This window comes from Schistocerca americana, chromosome 1 (genome assembly GCF_021461395.2).
Source record: "Schistocerca americana isolate TAMUIC-IGC-003095 chromosome 1, iqSchAmer2.1, whole genome shotgun sequence".
Classification (NCBI taxonomy): Eukaryota; Metazoa; Arthropoda; class Insecta; order Orthoptera; family Acrididae; genus Schistocerca; species Schistocerca americana.
In genome coordinates this window covers 869,245,013-869,260,893 of record NC_060119.1, presented here as the reverse complement: position 1 = coordinate 869,260,893, position 15,881 = coordinate 869,245,013, and the positions used below count along the sequence as shown (strand labels likewise).

At 37.8% G+C, this 15,881-nt stretch overlaps 1 protein-coding gene across 2 annotated transcripts in view; it reads right to left on the bottom strand.

Moving 5' to 3' along the window:
• LOC124613921 (cell division cycle and apoptosis regulator protein 1-like) overlaps positions 1–15,881 on the bottom strand; it is a 262,218-nt gene that overhangs the window by 124,836 nt on the left and 121,501 nt on the right. For both annotated transcript variants that reach the window (XM_047142677.1, XM_047142683.1), the window contains exons 8-9: positions 15,644–15,769; positions 9,418–9,643 (exon numbers count right to left, since the gene is read on the bottom strand). In XM_047142677.1, coding sequence (XP_046998633.1) covers positions 9,418–9,643; positions 15,644–15,769 — 352 coding nt within the window. The remainder of the gene's footprint in view (positions 1–9,417; positions 9,644–15,643; positions 15,770–15,881) is intronic.

The window sequence follows — 15,881 nt, the reverse complement described above, 5'->3', positions numbered from 1 at the left end:
AAATACGAAGAGAAAAAAAAGTCATAATGGTTATCATTATTTTGCTATCCACTTTTACAATGATTTCCTTCAATCCTTTACGTTACTTTCTCTTTTCTGTTCCTTCCTATTTAGTTTTTGTAACTGCTATTTCCCCGCCCATCTGTATCCCCTTTTATTAGTATATTCTTCCCTTTCACTGTATACCTAACTGCAACATCTTTCCCTCATTTGGTTTCTTTGTCCCTTTCTGTTACAGCTCCCATTTTCTGGTTGGTTGCTTGCTTGGTTAGTCTTTCTCGATTTTACTCTGGTTGTCTCAAAATAATGAATAACACCTCTTTAGTTTACAGTAGGAGATATGATAATACACCACCTACCAATTATTTTATTAGTCAAGAGATAGAAGGAAGCTCACAAGCAGCTGGCTATCCTCACGTTCTGTTTGCTGTTTACATCTGTAATTTCCAGTATTGTAATATTTATTATTAATTATGGTAATGCAGAATTCATCTGGTCACGATTCTAAGCATAACAGACGTTACCCACTATTGGTTCTTCTTTCTGACATTTCACCCATGATGTTTCAAGCCAAGTACGCTAGCAAGACACTGGAAACAAGAAATGCCACCAAACAATGGCAAATATACCTGTGAATGATCCACCATGGCAATTCCACAACAAAAAAGGGGGAGGGGGCCATGAAAGCCTAACTAATTACATTAAGTATAGTTAAGTTAAGTGAGCACAGTAAATCATTGTTAAATACCTATAGCTTCTGCTTTCTCACAAATATAATATTGCCAGTAAGCTATGGTGCAAATTCAAGTTTATAGACAGCATCGAGACCACTTTTCTTTAGTTTTCATGTTCACTGGAGGCACACAACAGAAAATTCTTTCCGTTTGCAGATAACTGGGCCAAAGAATAGCATTTCATTTTTGTAAAACATATGAGTTGTTCATTTTCTGCTAAACAGGTCAACTGTCAAGACTTGCATATGATAAAATACTTTAAAAAGGAATACTGTAAGTGCAATACACAAGATGACTTTTCTTGATGGGTAATCTGGAAGGACTGATTCTATAAAGCAACACTAGTGGTTGACACTAGATATAAACTAACATAACATAGAATGAGATTTTCACTCTGCAGCGGAGTGTGCGCTGATATGAAACTTCCTGGCAGATTAAAACTGTGTGCCCGACCGGTCGGGCACACAGTTTTAATCTGCCAGGAAGTTTCATATCAGCGCACACTCCGCTGCAGAGTGAAAATCTCATTCTGGAAACATCCCCCAGGCTGTGGCTAAGCCATGTCTCCGCAATATCCTTTCTTTCAGGAGTGCTAGTTCTGCAAGGTTCGCAGGAGAGCTTCTGTAAAGTTTGGAAGGTAGGAGACGAGGTACTGGCAGAAGTAAAGCTGTGAGTACCGGGCGTGAGTCGTGCTTCGGTAGCTCAGTTGGTAGAGCACTTGCCCGCGAAAGGCAAAGGTCCCGAGTTCGTGTCTCGGTCGGGCACACAGTTTTAATCTGCCAGGAAGTTTCTTAACATAACATACATTATTGCACACAAACAGATGGAAGGATCTACTATTGTTTGATTACACCATAGGCAGTCAATCACTGAACACAACCACAACTATTAAATATCTGAAGGTAGGTGTACAGACTGAATTACAGGAGGACAACAAAGAGAAGACTGATGCCAATCTGAAAGGGACTGAAAGAATGTTAAGGATACGTAATTTGCTCACACAGGTAGTAACTTACAAAACCATATTCTGACATTCTCTACTCCTGGGCTCCTCCCTGGTTGACTTAACAGAGAAAAGAAAGGCAGCATATTTTGGAACAGGTTCATTTAGTAAGCATAATAGCATCACATGGGTGAGCAAGCTACTCCAGCAGCAGATGATACAAGACAGTTGTTGCACATCACAGAGACGCCTACTGATACAAATTTTGAAAGTATGTTTTCCAAAAGGAGTCAAACCAATATATTATTTACTCCAAAGCTTGCAAAATGAACATGGCAGTAATACGACAGAAATCTAAACTCATGCAAGAGCTTAACAAACATGGTCTCCCCAGAAATCTTCCACAACTGGAACATCAGAGGGAGGAAATTACAGCAGTACACAAAGTACCTGCCTTCATGCTTCATTAGACAGCTTGTCGAGTATAGATATAGACTGTGAACAAACAGGCCAAGAAAACAGTAAAGATAAGAGGAGAGGATTTTGACCTTTGGAGGAAATTTGTGGCAGTGACATCCGTGTAAATAGTTGAACTCACAGTCTTGCTTGCAGTTTAATTTATTTGAACAGATAACCACTTTTGGCTTGAATTTTAGGCATCATGTAAATTGTTAATTAGTTCAGTTAACAGCTTTACCTTATCTACATCATTGTTTTTATAAGATGTAATGATGGCTACAAAGATGAATCTGGTTATCTTTTCAAATAAATTAAGTGAGACAAAAACTGTGAAGTTTTACGTTTAAAACAGTTAAGATTCTGGATACAATGGAGGACACCTTAATTACGCAGTGTTAAGCTCTGCTGCTACAACAAAGTTACTAAACATACTTTTCTGAAATTCCTTCACTAGTTTAATAAGTCACAGCTGCAAAGTACTAATGCGAATTCTTTACAGACGAATGGAAAAACTGATAGAAGCCGACCTCGGGGAAGATCAGTTTGGATTCCGTAGAAATGTTGGAACATGTGAGGCAATACTGACCCTACGACTTATCTTAGAAGCTAGATTAAGGAAAGGCAAACCCACATTTCTAGCATTTGTAGACTTAGAGAAAGCTTTTGACAATGTTGACTGGAATACTCGCTTTCAAATTCTGAAGGTGGCAGGGGTAAAATACAGGGAGCGAAAGGCTCTTTACAATTTGTACAGAAACCAGATGGCAGTTATAAGAGTCGAGGGTCACGAAATGGAAGCAGTGGTTGGGAAGGGAGTGAGGCAGGGTTGTAGCCTATCCCTGATGTTATTCAATCTGTATATTGAGTAAGCAGTAAAGGAAACAAAAGAAAAATTCGGAGTAGGTATTAAAATCCATGGAGAAGAAATAAAAACTTTGAGGTTCGCCGATGACATTGTAATTCTGTCAGAGACAGCAAAGGACTTGGAAGAGCAGTTGAACGGAATGGATAGAGTCTTGAAAGGAGGATATAAGATGAACATCAACAAAAGCAAAACGAGGATAATGGAATGTAGTCGAATTAAGTCGGGTGATGGTGAGGGAATTAGATTAGGAAATGGGACATTTAAAGTAGTAAAGGAGTTTTGCTATTTGTGGAGCAAAATAACTGATGATGGTTGAAGTAGAGAGGATATAAAATGTAGACTGGCAATGGCAAGGAAAGCGTTTCTGAAGAAGAGAAATTTGTTAACATCGAGTATAGATTTAACTGTCAAGAAGTCGTTTCTGAAAGTATTTGTATGGAGCGTAGCCATGTATGGAAGTGAAACATGGACGATAAATAGTTTAGACAAGAAGAGAATAGAAGCTTTCGAAATGTGGTGCTACAGAAGAATGCTGAAAATTAGATGGGTAGATCACATAACTAATGAGGAGGTATTGAATAGAATTGGGGAGAAGAAGAGCTTGTGGCACAACTTGACTAGAAGAAGGGATCGGTTGGTAGGACATGTTCTGAGGCATCAAGGGATCACCAATTTAGTACTGGAGGGCAGAGTGGAGGGTAAAAATCGTAGAGGGAGACCAAGAGATGAATACACTAAGCAGATTCAGAAGTATGTAGGCTGCAGTAGGTACTGGGAGATGAAGAAGCTTGCACAGGGTAGAGTAGCATGGAGAGCTGTATGAAACCAGTCTCAGGACTGAAGACCACAACAACAGAAGTAGATTCGCCTGAAACAGCAAAGCAACTAATGTCACTTAATAAAAGCAATTCTTCTGGTCCAGACTGTATACCAAATAGATTCCTTCCAGTGTATGCTGATATCACAGGCTCTGTACTTAACAATATATACAACTGCTTGCTTGGTTAAAGATCCTTATGCACACACTGAAAAGTTACACAGGTCACATCAGCAATCAAGAAAGGAAATAAGGGTAATCTGCTAAATTACAGACCCATATCACTGATGTCAATTTGCAGTACAATTTGGAATATATACTGTGTGAGAACATAACAGATCAACTCAAAGGTGATGATCTACTTATACACTGTCAGCACGGCTTCAGAAAATATCTTTTTTGTGCAACATAACTACCTTTTTATTCAAACCAAGTAATGAATTTAGGAGAAATCTGAGCAAACCTCTTAGATTGCTTGCAGATGATGATTTTTTTTCCGTTTAGTACAGTCATCAGAAGATCAAATCCAATTGCAAAATTATTTTGTCAGGATATCTGTATGGTGTGAAAAGTGGCAAGTGATTCTAAATAATGAAAAGTGTGAGCGCATTCACACGCATGTTAAAAGGACTTTTTAAATTTAAGTTACACGATACATCACACAAATATAAAGACTGTCAATTCAAATAAATAACAATTACGAATAACTTAAACTGGAAAAATTATACAGATAATGTTGTGGGGAAGGTGAACCAAAGATTTCGTTTTATTGGCAGAACACTTAGAAGATGCAAAAAATTCCACTTAAGAGACTGCCTATATGACACTTGTCTGCCTTCTGTCAGAGTACTGCTGTGGAGTATGGGATCCCTACCAGATAGGATTGTCGGAGGACATCAAAGAAGTTCAAAGAAGGGAAGCTCATTTTCATTATCATGAAGTAGGGAAGAGATTGCCATGGATGATACACAAGTTAGGTGGCAATCTTTATAAAAAAGGCTTATTCACTGTGGAAAGATCTTTCCATGAAATTTCAATTTCCAACTTTCTCCTCTGAATGCAGATATATTTTGTGATAATCATCTACACAGGGCAAAAAATGATCATCATAATAAAACAAGAGAAATCAGAACTCACACAGAATGTTTTAAATGCTTTTTTTTTCTCTGTGCATTGTTTGAGAGAAGAACAGTCAAGAAATACTGTAAAAGTTTTGATGAACCCTCTGCCAGTCACATTATTAATCAGCTGCTTTAGAAAACATGCTGCTGAATTGGGGTGTAGAAAAATATCCGCTACCAGTCACAATAAAAGGTGATTTATTTGTCACACGACCGGTTTCCTGCTTGCACCCATCTTCAGGTGTTCATACATCCATATAGCTTGGTAAAACTGAAATATGGATGTGAAAATGACCATAAGTATGTAACTAAGTGGCAAAACTATCACCACAGCATAACTGTAACAATGGTGCTTCATCTTTATTGATCTCCAAAAGCACAAACATGTACATAAATGTATAAACACCTGAAGATGGGCGCAAGCCCGAAACCGGTCGTGTGACAAATAAATAATCTTTTATTGTGACTGGTAGCGGATAATTTTCTACAGCCCATAAAGGCACAGTCATGGAGTTCGACAGCATCCACTATTGATAAAATTCATTATATGCTGCTGAATGTAAAATCTGAAGCCCGTACGAGTGGCCAATTACATTAACACAAAATTTCCACATGAGGGAGGAAAATGGTGTAATAAAGTGAACATGTTCCTGTTATTTCCTTGGCTTCATTAACTTTAAACTACTCTTTACACAAGTGATCAAAGTTCTTCTGAATTCTTTTTCCATTATGAAGTGAATGTGAAAGACAATTTTTGTAGTCACTATTTTCTTATTAGATAGTCTAAATTCCACCCATGAAGACACTTAAGTGAACTAAAAGCTTGTGAAAACAAATTCCTTAGCGTTGTTCTACAAAATAAGATGAGAGAGAAGTTCAGGTATCTGCACATAAGGAAATACATAAAATTCGGGTATCTGCACATAAGGAAATACATGCAAGTGGAAATGATCATGGAGGGAAGGCTGAGTACAGTGAGATGGGGATGGGTTTAATCATATGTAATGACTGCAGCGTAACCAAATTCCCTGTCAATACTTGAAAAGGAACATGGCAGGATGAAGGCCAGTTGGATATCCTACCAAGAGACAGCTGGACCAAATTAAAGAAGACCTCAAGAGAAATTGAGAGATATGGGATCATGTGATGTGGGAGTACATCTACTATGACAGAAACATATAGAGGTACATCATTTCGAAACATCCTACCTGACTTGCTGAAGAATTCCCTGATGATGATGATGATGATGATGATGACGACAACGATGCTGGAGCAATAAATAAACAGTACCTCACTTTCCAAGTGTCAGTATTAAATGTATGATATATTACTTTGAGAAAACAGCATCACTAAACAAAACCCCAGTGTAATTTCTTCATGTAATCTCAATGCACATAAATTATTTAGACAAGTTTCCTGATGGCTTCCAAATGTACTTACACTCGCAGACCCTGACTTATGATTCAATTCCGCTTATAATGCAAGTAACAAATGAACAACTGTTGTCACTTATTGAGTAACTTGGTACATCTCAAAAAGTTACATTAGAATCCAATATAGAGCAACTGACAATTTAATTTTTTTACGAATGTATGGTACTATAGTTTGAATTACAAAGATAATTTGGCTGTGGGTATTTATGTACAGAATGTGTGTTTCAACAAGAATCTAATGTTAATCATATTAATTTTATGATTTTTCAAAAAACTTAATTATTTTCATATAAAGAATTTAACCAGAAATGCTATCTGATGCAATAACATTTAAAGACCATGACATTCAGATTGTTAGTTAAAAACTCTCAAATTAATTTAGGGAAAATCTTGTTGAAAAGTGACACTTTTGTTAATGTTAAAACTGTCTTTGATGCATGCTTTATCTTTGTTGTTCTTGTTTTGCTTGCAGTTAGCAGGAAGTTGCACTAAGAGTTATCTGTATTACGTTTTTGCTGAGGATATTTACTTGCAATATCATACTTGGAACAGTGAAGTTAAAGTACTGTGCTTCAATTTAAGCACCTGCATCTTCTGATTAATAGTTGTACTGAGGACAAAATGAGTCCAAAAATATTTTGCTCAACGTAAGTCATACTCTGACACTGTGCTAAGAACAAGAAGAAACCATAATAGATGTCATCATACAAGACAAATAATATAATTACTAATATATCTAAAAATAAAGATGATGTGACTTACCAAATGAAAGTGCTGGCAAGTCGACAGACACACAAACGTACACACAAAATTCAAGCTTTCGCAACAAACTGTTGCCTCATCAGGAAAGAGGGAAGGAGAGGGAAAGACGAAAGGATGTGGGTTTTAAGGGAAAGGGTAAGGAGTCATTCCAATCCCAGGAGCGGAAAGACTTACCTTAGGGGGAATAAAGGACGGGTATACACTCGCACACACACACATATCCATCCACACATATACAGACACAAGCTGACATATTTAAAGACAAAGAGTTTGGGCAGAGATGTCAGTCGAGGCAGAAGTGCAGAGGCAAAGATGTTGTTGAATGACAGGTGAGGTATGAGTGGCGGCAACTTGAAATTAGCGGAGATTTAGGCCTGGTGGATAACGGGCAAGAGAGGATATATTGAAGAGCAAGTTCCCATCTCCGGAGTTCGGATAGGTTGGTGTTAGTGGGAAGTATCCAGATAACCCGGACGGTGTAACACTGTGCCAAAATGTGCTGGCCGTGCACCAAGGCATGTTTAGCCACAGGGTGATCCTCATTACCAACAAACACTGTCTGCCTGTGTCCATTCATGCGAATGGACAGTTTGTTGCTGGTCATTCCCACATAAAATACGTCACAGTGTAGGCAGGTCAGTTGGTAGATCACGTGGGTGCTTTCACACGTGGCTCTGCCTACTCCAGTCCTGTAACCCGGAAGGTGTACACGATCAAAGGTACTACTCCAGTCCTGTAACCCGGAAGGTGTACACGATCAAAGGTACTACTCCAGTCCTGTAACCCGGAAGGTGTACACGATCAAAGGTATGTAAAACCTGTCCCATGCACCCTCCCACCACCACCTACTCCAGTCCTGTAACCCGGAAGGTGTACACGATCAAAGGTAATTATCTGGATACTTCCCACTAACACCAACCTATCCGAACTCCGGAGATGGGAACTTGCTCTTCAATATATCCTCTCTTCCCGTTATCCACCAGGCCTAAATCTCCGCTAATTTCAAGTTGCCGCCACTCATACCTCACCTGTCATTCAACAACATCTTTGCCTCTGCACTTCTGCCTCGACTGACATCTCTGCTCAAACTCTTTGTCTTTAAATATGTCTGCTTGTGTCTGTATATGTGTGGATGGATATGTGTGTGTGTGTGCGCGAGTGTATACCCGTCCTTTTTTCCCCCTAAGGTAAGTCTTTCCGCTCCCGGGATTGGAATGACTCCTTACCCTCTCCCTTAAAACCCACATCCTTTCGTCTTTCCCTCTCCTTCCCTCTTTCCTGATGAGGCAACTGTTTGTTGCGAAAGCTTGAATTTTGTGTGTATGTTTGTGTTTGTTTGTGTGTCTGTCGACCTGCCAGCACTTTCATTTGGTAAGTCACATCATCTTTGTTTTTAGATATATTTTTCCTACGTGGAATGTTTCCCTCTACTATAGCAATATAATTACTACAATACTCATGTTCAAAATTAGTGAATTTCTACCCACACTCTCTTTGCTTCAGCTTTTAAACTCTATGAGCCTTTTTTGTTAACAAAGGAAATAAATTCCACACGAGCCTGTAATCATGTTTGTAAACTTTCTTCAAATATCCTTGTATACCTTATCTTTAACTTATTTATTTCCAATTCTTACCAAGGTTCAGCATACAAATATCATCAGATACTGTTCACTCAAGTCTTTGCTTTAAAGTACAAAACATATAGCAGCTGTTATATCTGTTACATCAAGAGTCAAAAACAAATCATTACTTTCATAGTAAAGGTAACACAGATTACACAGAATGCACAATCCATCTTTGATTGACGAGGCCACATACCCATGGTCATGACTCTTTATGTTGTGCTATGATTGCAGTAAAATTTATTAATAGCATCTGATTATGCCGGCATGATGAAACAAGCTATGCAGTTTGAATTAGGTGAGTTAAAGGTGTGATTTAGATGATAGCTGAAATAAAGAATATGAAGCCCTTAGCTTCTCATTCCAATGAAATATTTTTACAAATTGGTTTCATTTCTTATCTTGTATATTGTCATTGCCCACTACTATAGAGAACAATGACATACATGCACTTAAAAATTTGTAATTTTTACTCTGGTTCTTGAGTTTCTCTAAATAATGGCACTGCAGATGTGAGATATTTTATTCTATGTCCATAATTTTTTTTCTAACTTACATCACTATCTTATAAATGAAATACACGCAGGGAATGGATTTTTAGGGACTTCCTTATTTTAATGGAACAGAAATCATAAACAGCCACTGTAACTGTGACACTTACCTTTGCTGAGAACAAGTAGTCAGCATCTGGTGGTTCCAGCACAGCCTTATTGTCAAGGACAGCGTCCACTTCCTTATGCATCACATGAAAGGAGCATGGTCGATCTAAAGTGAATGGGGTATTTGGTGGGAAAGCATCAACCCATCGAAAGTTGGCAGAGAAGAAATCAGATGGTACATACATGTTTGAATATCTGCGGCGAAGTTCCAACACATCTGCTTCAGGACTGAAAGGAAGAAATATTTGAACTATTAGTAAACCTTGCATTGAGAAATTCTGAAAGGTATCTTTATTATCATAAAAAGTAACATTGTGTACCTATATTGCTGATATGGCATGAGCATATCACAATTTATTTAGTCATTAAGGTGGATTACAGCATGACAGAAGACTTTCTAGGTGATGCCACTTGGACAGCTAGCATATCCATCGTCTCGACTGTAATTTTTTTGAATAAGTGACTGATCAGTTCATGAATAGTGTAGTGACATTTTGTGTTGTTGTTGTTGATAATGATGATGATGATCATGATAGACGGGAGAGGTGCCAGCACACAGCTTACTTATCTCAAGTAGCACAAACAGAGCCTTTAGACTTTAAGTTCCCATCCAATGGATAGATTACCATCAAGAATATCCCATGCCCACCCCGTGAGACACTGGGAGAGGTTTGGAATTTAACTCAAGACACTGGCGTTTGGTGAATAGCAATTTTACAGCCGCATCTCTTCTTCCATTGGGGATTGGATGTTTGTGTTGTCCTCAATCACTTCATCATCATTCATGAAAATGGCGAGACTGGACTGTGTGAAGACTGGGAATTTGTACAGGTGCTGATAACCACGCAGTTGAGTGCCCCACAAACCAAATATAATCATCATCTTCTTCCACTGCCAGCTAAATAATGGTGATGCAAATTTTTTTCCTCCATCAGGATTCAAACTGGCTTGTGCTGAGTCCAGGTGTAACGCACACACACATAACTTAGCAGCCTCAGTTACAGTGATTGTTTATCTCTATGCACGACCTCACAAACAACCATCTCCGAAAAAATTTTCTGGACTATGTACATACATGAAAAAACACATACAGTTATTTCAGAGCACCTGTGAAACATGGCAATAAGGCTGTGGGTATCATTGTCAGTGAGAGGTTAGTATATCTGCGACTTTAGCAGACATCACGATGTGTAAGCAATTTGAGACAGTACACTTGTATGTATATACAAATTCAGATACAACTGGCCATGGTTTGGATTACTACACAGCAATCACAGCAGTCCCAAAGACAGAGCTCATGCCATACTGTATAATTGTATGCTTTCTTGGTGCAAAAAATTAGCATTAAAAGTAATACTAAGCCGAGTTGCTGTTTGACACTTTCCATTAATGTGCTTTAAATACAATTATCTCAAGAATGTAGAAGCAGTTCAAAAACAGTCACTGATCTGAGGCTGTAGTCAACTGTTGTGCAAGCATGAGCACTTGTATTTGGCACACTCTCCTTATGTTGGTACATATTGTTTATTTTAAATTTGATATGCTGATATCTAGTAATTTTTGGGACCTTCACATACATATTCGTGATGAGACACAATACATAGCACAGAAAGAGGAAATTATTTCTATTTGTAGAGTGTACAATCTGAAGATGATAATGTAGTCTTACTGAAATAGGTTATCGAAATGAATGCTTTGCTGGCAATCTTGGGTTATTGAAGTTTTTCTTCTGAGTTTATTACACTGCAGGTCACCCCTGTTCTGGCACAATGTCAGAAATACATATATCTCTGCAGCTGTGGCTGCCTTGATAACTTCAGTACAGATGCACAACAGGGGCCAGTGTCTTGCTAGCAAGCAGGTGAAAGGCCAGTGGATATTACTAGCGTGTGACAAGTTGAGAATTTTGGTTGGACAGGAAGCATGTCTGGACGGCTGAGGTGGTTAAGGCAACTGATCACGTTAAGCGGGAGAATCAGAGTTCAAAGCCTGGTCTGCCATAAATTTTCAACTTTCACCATAAAATTTTTTCGATTCCTGATTGCATCTGGTGTCAGTCTTTCCTCTGGAAGGGTTATGAATGTTCATTCACAAGTAGCAGGTATTTTTGATAATATTTTCTTGAATATAATATAGACAGTACAGTAAATGAGTTCAGCAGAAAGAAATCAAGACAGTATGTTCACAAAGCAATTTCCGTAAAGTTTAGAGATCTCGTACTCTCACTCACTCCTCCATCTGAAATTAAGACAATAACAAAACCTCACAAATATAAAAGTTTATATGGATTTAATGGTAACATTTAATGTGACACAAGTTGAGTCTGTTTTCTAGAGAGATTAAAATATATGAATCAGTTAAACACATTTATAAAAAATGCGACAGGAGGGATGCCAATCATTATTGAGCTGTTTCACGATATCATTTTCTAGAATTTTTGGGTAAATGATATACTTCAGTATAATGACCTATTTTGGTACTAAAAATCATACCACAATTTTGATTTCAGACAGGTTGTTCAACTGCTAATGCTGTCAATATGTTCAATCACCAGATTTTACAATGATTAGATAACAAAACTGTGTCTGTTAGTCTTCCCAAACACTGGAAAGTCCCGGATGGAATAACAATAATAATATTATGAAAAGGATAGATTGCTACTTACCACAGCGAGAAGGCATTAAGTTGCAGGCAGGCAGGCACAGTGAAAAGACTACTAAACATTAAACTTTCAGACAAAAACGCCCTCCTTTGGAAATAGGAAACACATACACACTCATTCAAGCTGAACTCACTCACACATGGCCACTGTCTATGGACCCTGTGGATGTGCATCTGATGCAAAGGCAGAAGACTGTAGATGCATTGTCAGAATAGCAGGCATGTGTAGCGCTGCAATGCGAGCATGAAAGGTTACGTCTTTCCTGCTCCCCCACCTCGGCATGGTCTGCCCTATCCTTACATATGACGAAGTGGAATTAATAATATTGCTAACAGACAGTTCAAGTCATACCTAACAAAAAGTAAGCAAAATTTTGCACTTCATAATTCGTGAACTGAAGGTGGGATGGGGGAATATTTTTTCGATTCGAGGGGGGGAATCATCAATGGACTACTGCAAAGTTCAATATTGCTTCCTCTTTATTTTTCATATCTTATTCCAATCTATTTAATACACATCAAGCAAAGGTCATTTATTTCTGACACAATGATTAGAATTTAAATTGGGGAAACAAATCTGTATTTTTGACATTCTGACTTAGTTCCAGCCACTTCTGCACTTCGCATTATTGCAAGTTTTGGGGAGAGACAAATGAAACATGGTGCCCACCCTTAATTACCTTTCAGACAACTGTTTATGGAGGTATTTTAATTATGGCACCACAGTACAAATTCTCTGTCATGAAATTCGTTGTAAATAAACCATCAGAGTTCTGAACAAATAATGACATTCAAAACTACAAAAACAGAAAAAAATGTCCTGCTTTATTTGTGATTAAAACTTACTTTAGCTCCAAAAGGGGTGAATACTGTTGTTTCCCAACGCTTTGTTCATTTAGTTATGGATATTAATTACCTGACAAGTAGCAAAATTTAATCTGAAAGTAAGTTGTTCCTTATGGGTGACTTCTCCTGTCACACAGAAGAAAGATTCTTTAGAAACTAACAGCTAATCTAATGCATAAGTTGTATATAATACTTGTATTATTGAACTACATATTGTTCTCTTTTGTGTGAACTCAACTGTAAATTCTCTCTTGATCCATCACGGACAGAGGACATCAGATAGTTAAGTAATTGTCAATATCAATGAAATTCACCAACAGCCATGTAACTGACATATTACTTTATTTTTGGCATTCCACTGTGCCATCTTCAGGCCCCTGCATAATGAAAGAGTATACACACATAGTGTATATCAGGGTTACAAAGCAAACTTATAGACAGTGACGGGTAATCATAATAATGGTTGAAGCTACAAAATGAAAGTAGTGGCATTAAACCAAATCTCTGTGTACATACAGCTCAACAGAAAAAAAATTATGTGCATATTTGTTAGTCAAAAAACTCTTTAACACCACGAATTTTCAAGAGAATATGCAAAAACATTAAAAACATCAGAGCCAGACAGTATATAATTGGGAGCTTCGCTGAATTTTTTTAAAAATATAAAATCCTATGTAACTCTTATAGATGAAGGACCCGCTGGTATATATGAGGACCTATCTTCATTTAAAGTAAAATGACACACTGTATTTTATGAAGTACAATAATATGCATATTTACGGCCTAGGTAGTATCACAACTGGTGATATAATTAGTTGCCGTGGCACCAAAAATGCAGCTTGATGCAAAACCCAATGGCAGATGACATATTAAGAGAAAAACAGCATACAAAGAGCATGCTAACAATATTCACAAATACTTTGTGAGCCTAGGTTACACAGCAAACCAAAATAAAACAATATGATTTGGTATCCTTTATATCACTTAACACGTCGGCAACCCATCTAAATATATGGTTCCAGTCAATAAACTCTTTTTTGTGCACAATCGGTGCCCCTTTGGCACGCAAATACGTTACTCATTTAGTGGGATTCAACTTTGATGATACGGTAATCTTCGACATTAACTTACATTTTATCTTTTCCATACCCACATTATTTATCACGACACAACCCACTATGTCTTATTATTTAGATGGATTTGTCATTTATAGATAGGTAATTAGTGTATTGCCTTCCACTCCCAGGGAAATAGAACTTCGAGGACTCCCCTTGGTTAAGTAGGACTTGAGATCCTTGTTGGTTTGTTTCACTGTGGTAGTGCTGACCTATTAAGTGATATAAAGTATTCCAAATCAAATGTTTTTATTCTGATTTGCTATGCAACCTAGGCCCACAAGGTATTTTATGAATATTCTTACAGTGCACTTTGTATGCTGTTTTTCTATGAATAAGTCATCTGCCATTGGGTTTTGCATCAAGCTGCATTTTTGATGCCGTGACAACTAATCGTATCTAGGCTGTAAATATGCATATTGTTCCCAAAATATACCCCTTTTCCTAGAACTCTCCAGTCCTTTTCCTTCACCCTCCTTTTCCCTTCAACCCTTCTGCCTGAAGAATAACAAATATGTACACATATTATTCTGTTGTGCTGGATGTACACAAAGATATGGTTTAATGCCACTACTTTCATTTTGTAGCTTTAACCTTTTTTATAATTACCTGAGGCATCAAGGGATCACCAATTTAGTATTGGAGGGCAGCGTAGAGGGTAAAAATCGTAGAGGGAGACCAAGAGATGAATACACAAAGCAGATTCAGAGGGATGTATGTTGCAGTAGGTACTGGGAGATGAAGAAACGTGCACAGGATAGAGTAGCATGGAGAGCTGCATCAAACCAGTCTCTGGACTGACCACAACAACAACAACAACAACGTAATTACCTGTCACTTTCTGTGAGTTTCTTTGTACACTCTGATATACACTACATGTATACTCTTATTATTCAGGGAACTGAATATGGCACAGTGGAATACCAAAACTGGTGGACAAAAAAAAAATAAAATAAAATCTCAGTGACACAGCTGGTGGCGAATTTCACTGATATTGACAATCAACTGTAAATGTTCAGCATGTAGCCATTTTATTCTGTAAACTGACTTACTCCACATCATTATTCATGGAACATGCAATACCAATGGTAACAGCGAGTATGAGTTAATTTATAGAAACTAGTCTTCAACAATCTTCAGGGCAGTCTGAAGCTTATCTCAAGTGACTTAGGTACTTTGACAAAGCATTTTTTTAACGTTCTAGCAACACATTTTGCAATGCAATGGCTGTTTAGTATACTGAAATACGAACACTTGCAGTATGACATGGCAAATGCCTCAGAATCCATTGCTCTTAGATCAGAAATTTTCTAACACACACCTGTATACGGTGGTGCTTGGTTAGGATAGTCGTCTGATAATGTACAATGCCTTCAGTACATCCTTATCTACCACTCAAGTTTGGCTTTCTTTGGAAGAGAGCTAATTGCTTAGGAATCATAACCAATTTCTTCTCTCTCTCTCTCTCTCTCTCTCTCTCTCTCTAACACACAAAGCACATACGACTCAAACAAAGCCACAGATATTATTCACATGCTATTGACTTACTGCAAAATAGTAACACCTTAATTATTACATCATAGCAGTTTCAATGAAAAGAACTTACAGATCAAGTGCCATTTTCGGTATATGAACCATGTAACGTGGAACAATTCGCTGCCTTCTGCGAGGTCTAGGGCTTTTGCTCCGTTGTCGGACAGAAGGGCTTCTCTTTTCTTTCTCCTCTCTCTCCCTAAAATAAAAGTATCGTTTATTTGCTCCTATTTGGTCAAAGAATAAGAATGACAGCTTTAAACTGTATTGAATAAAGTGAAAATACATATATTGTGAACAATATAACAGCT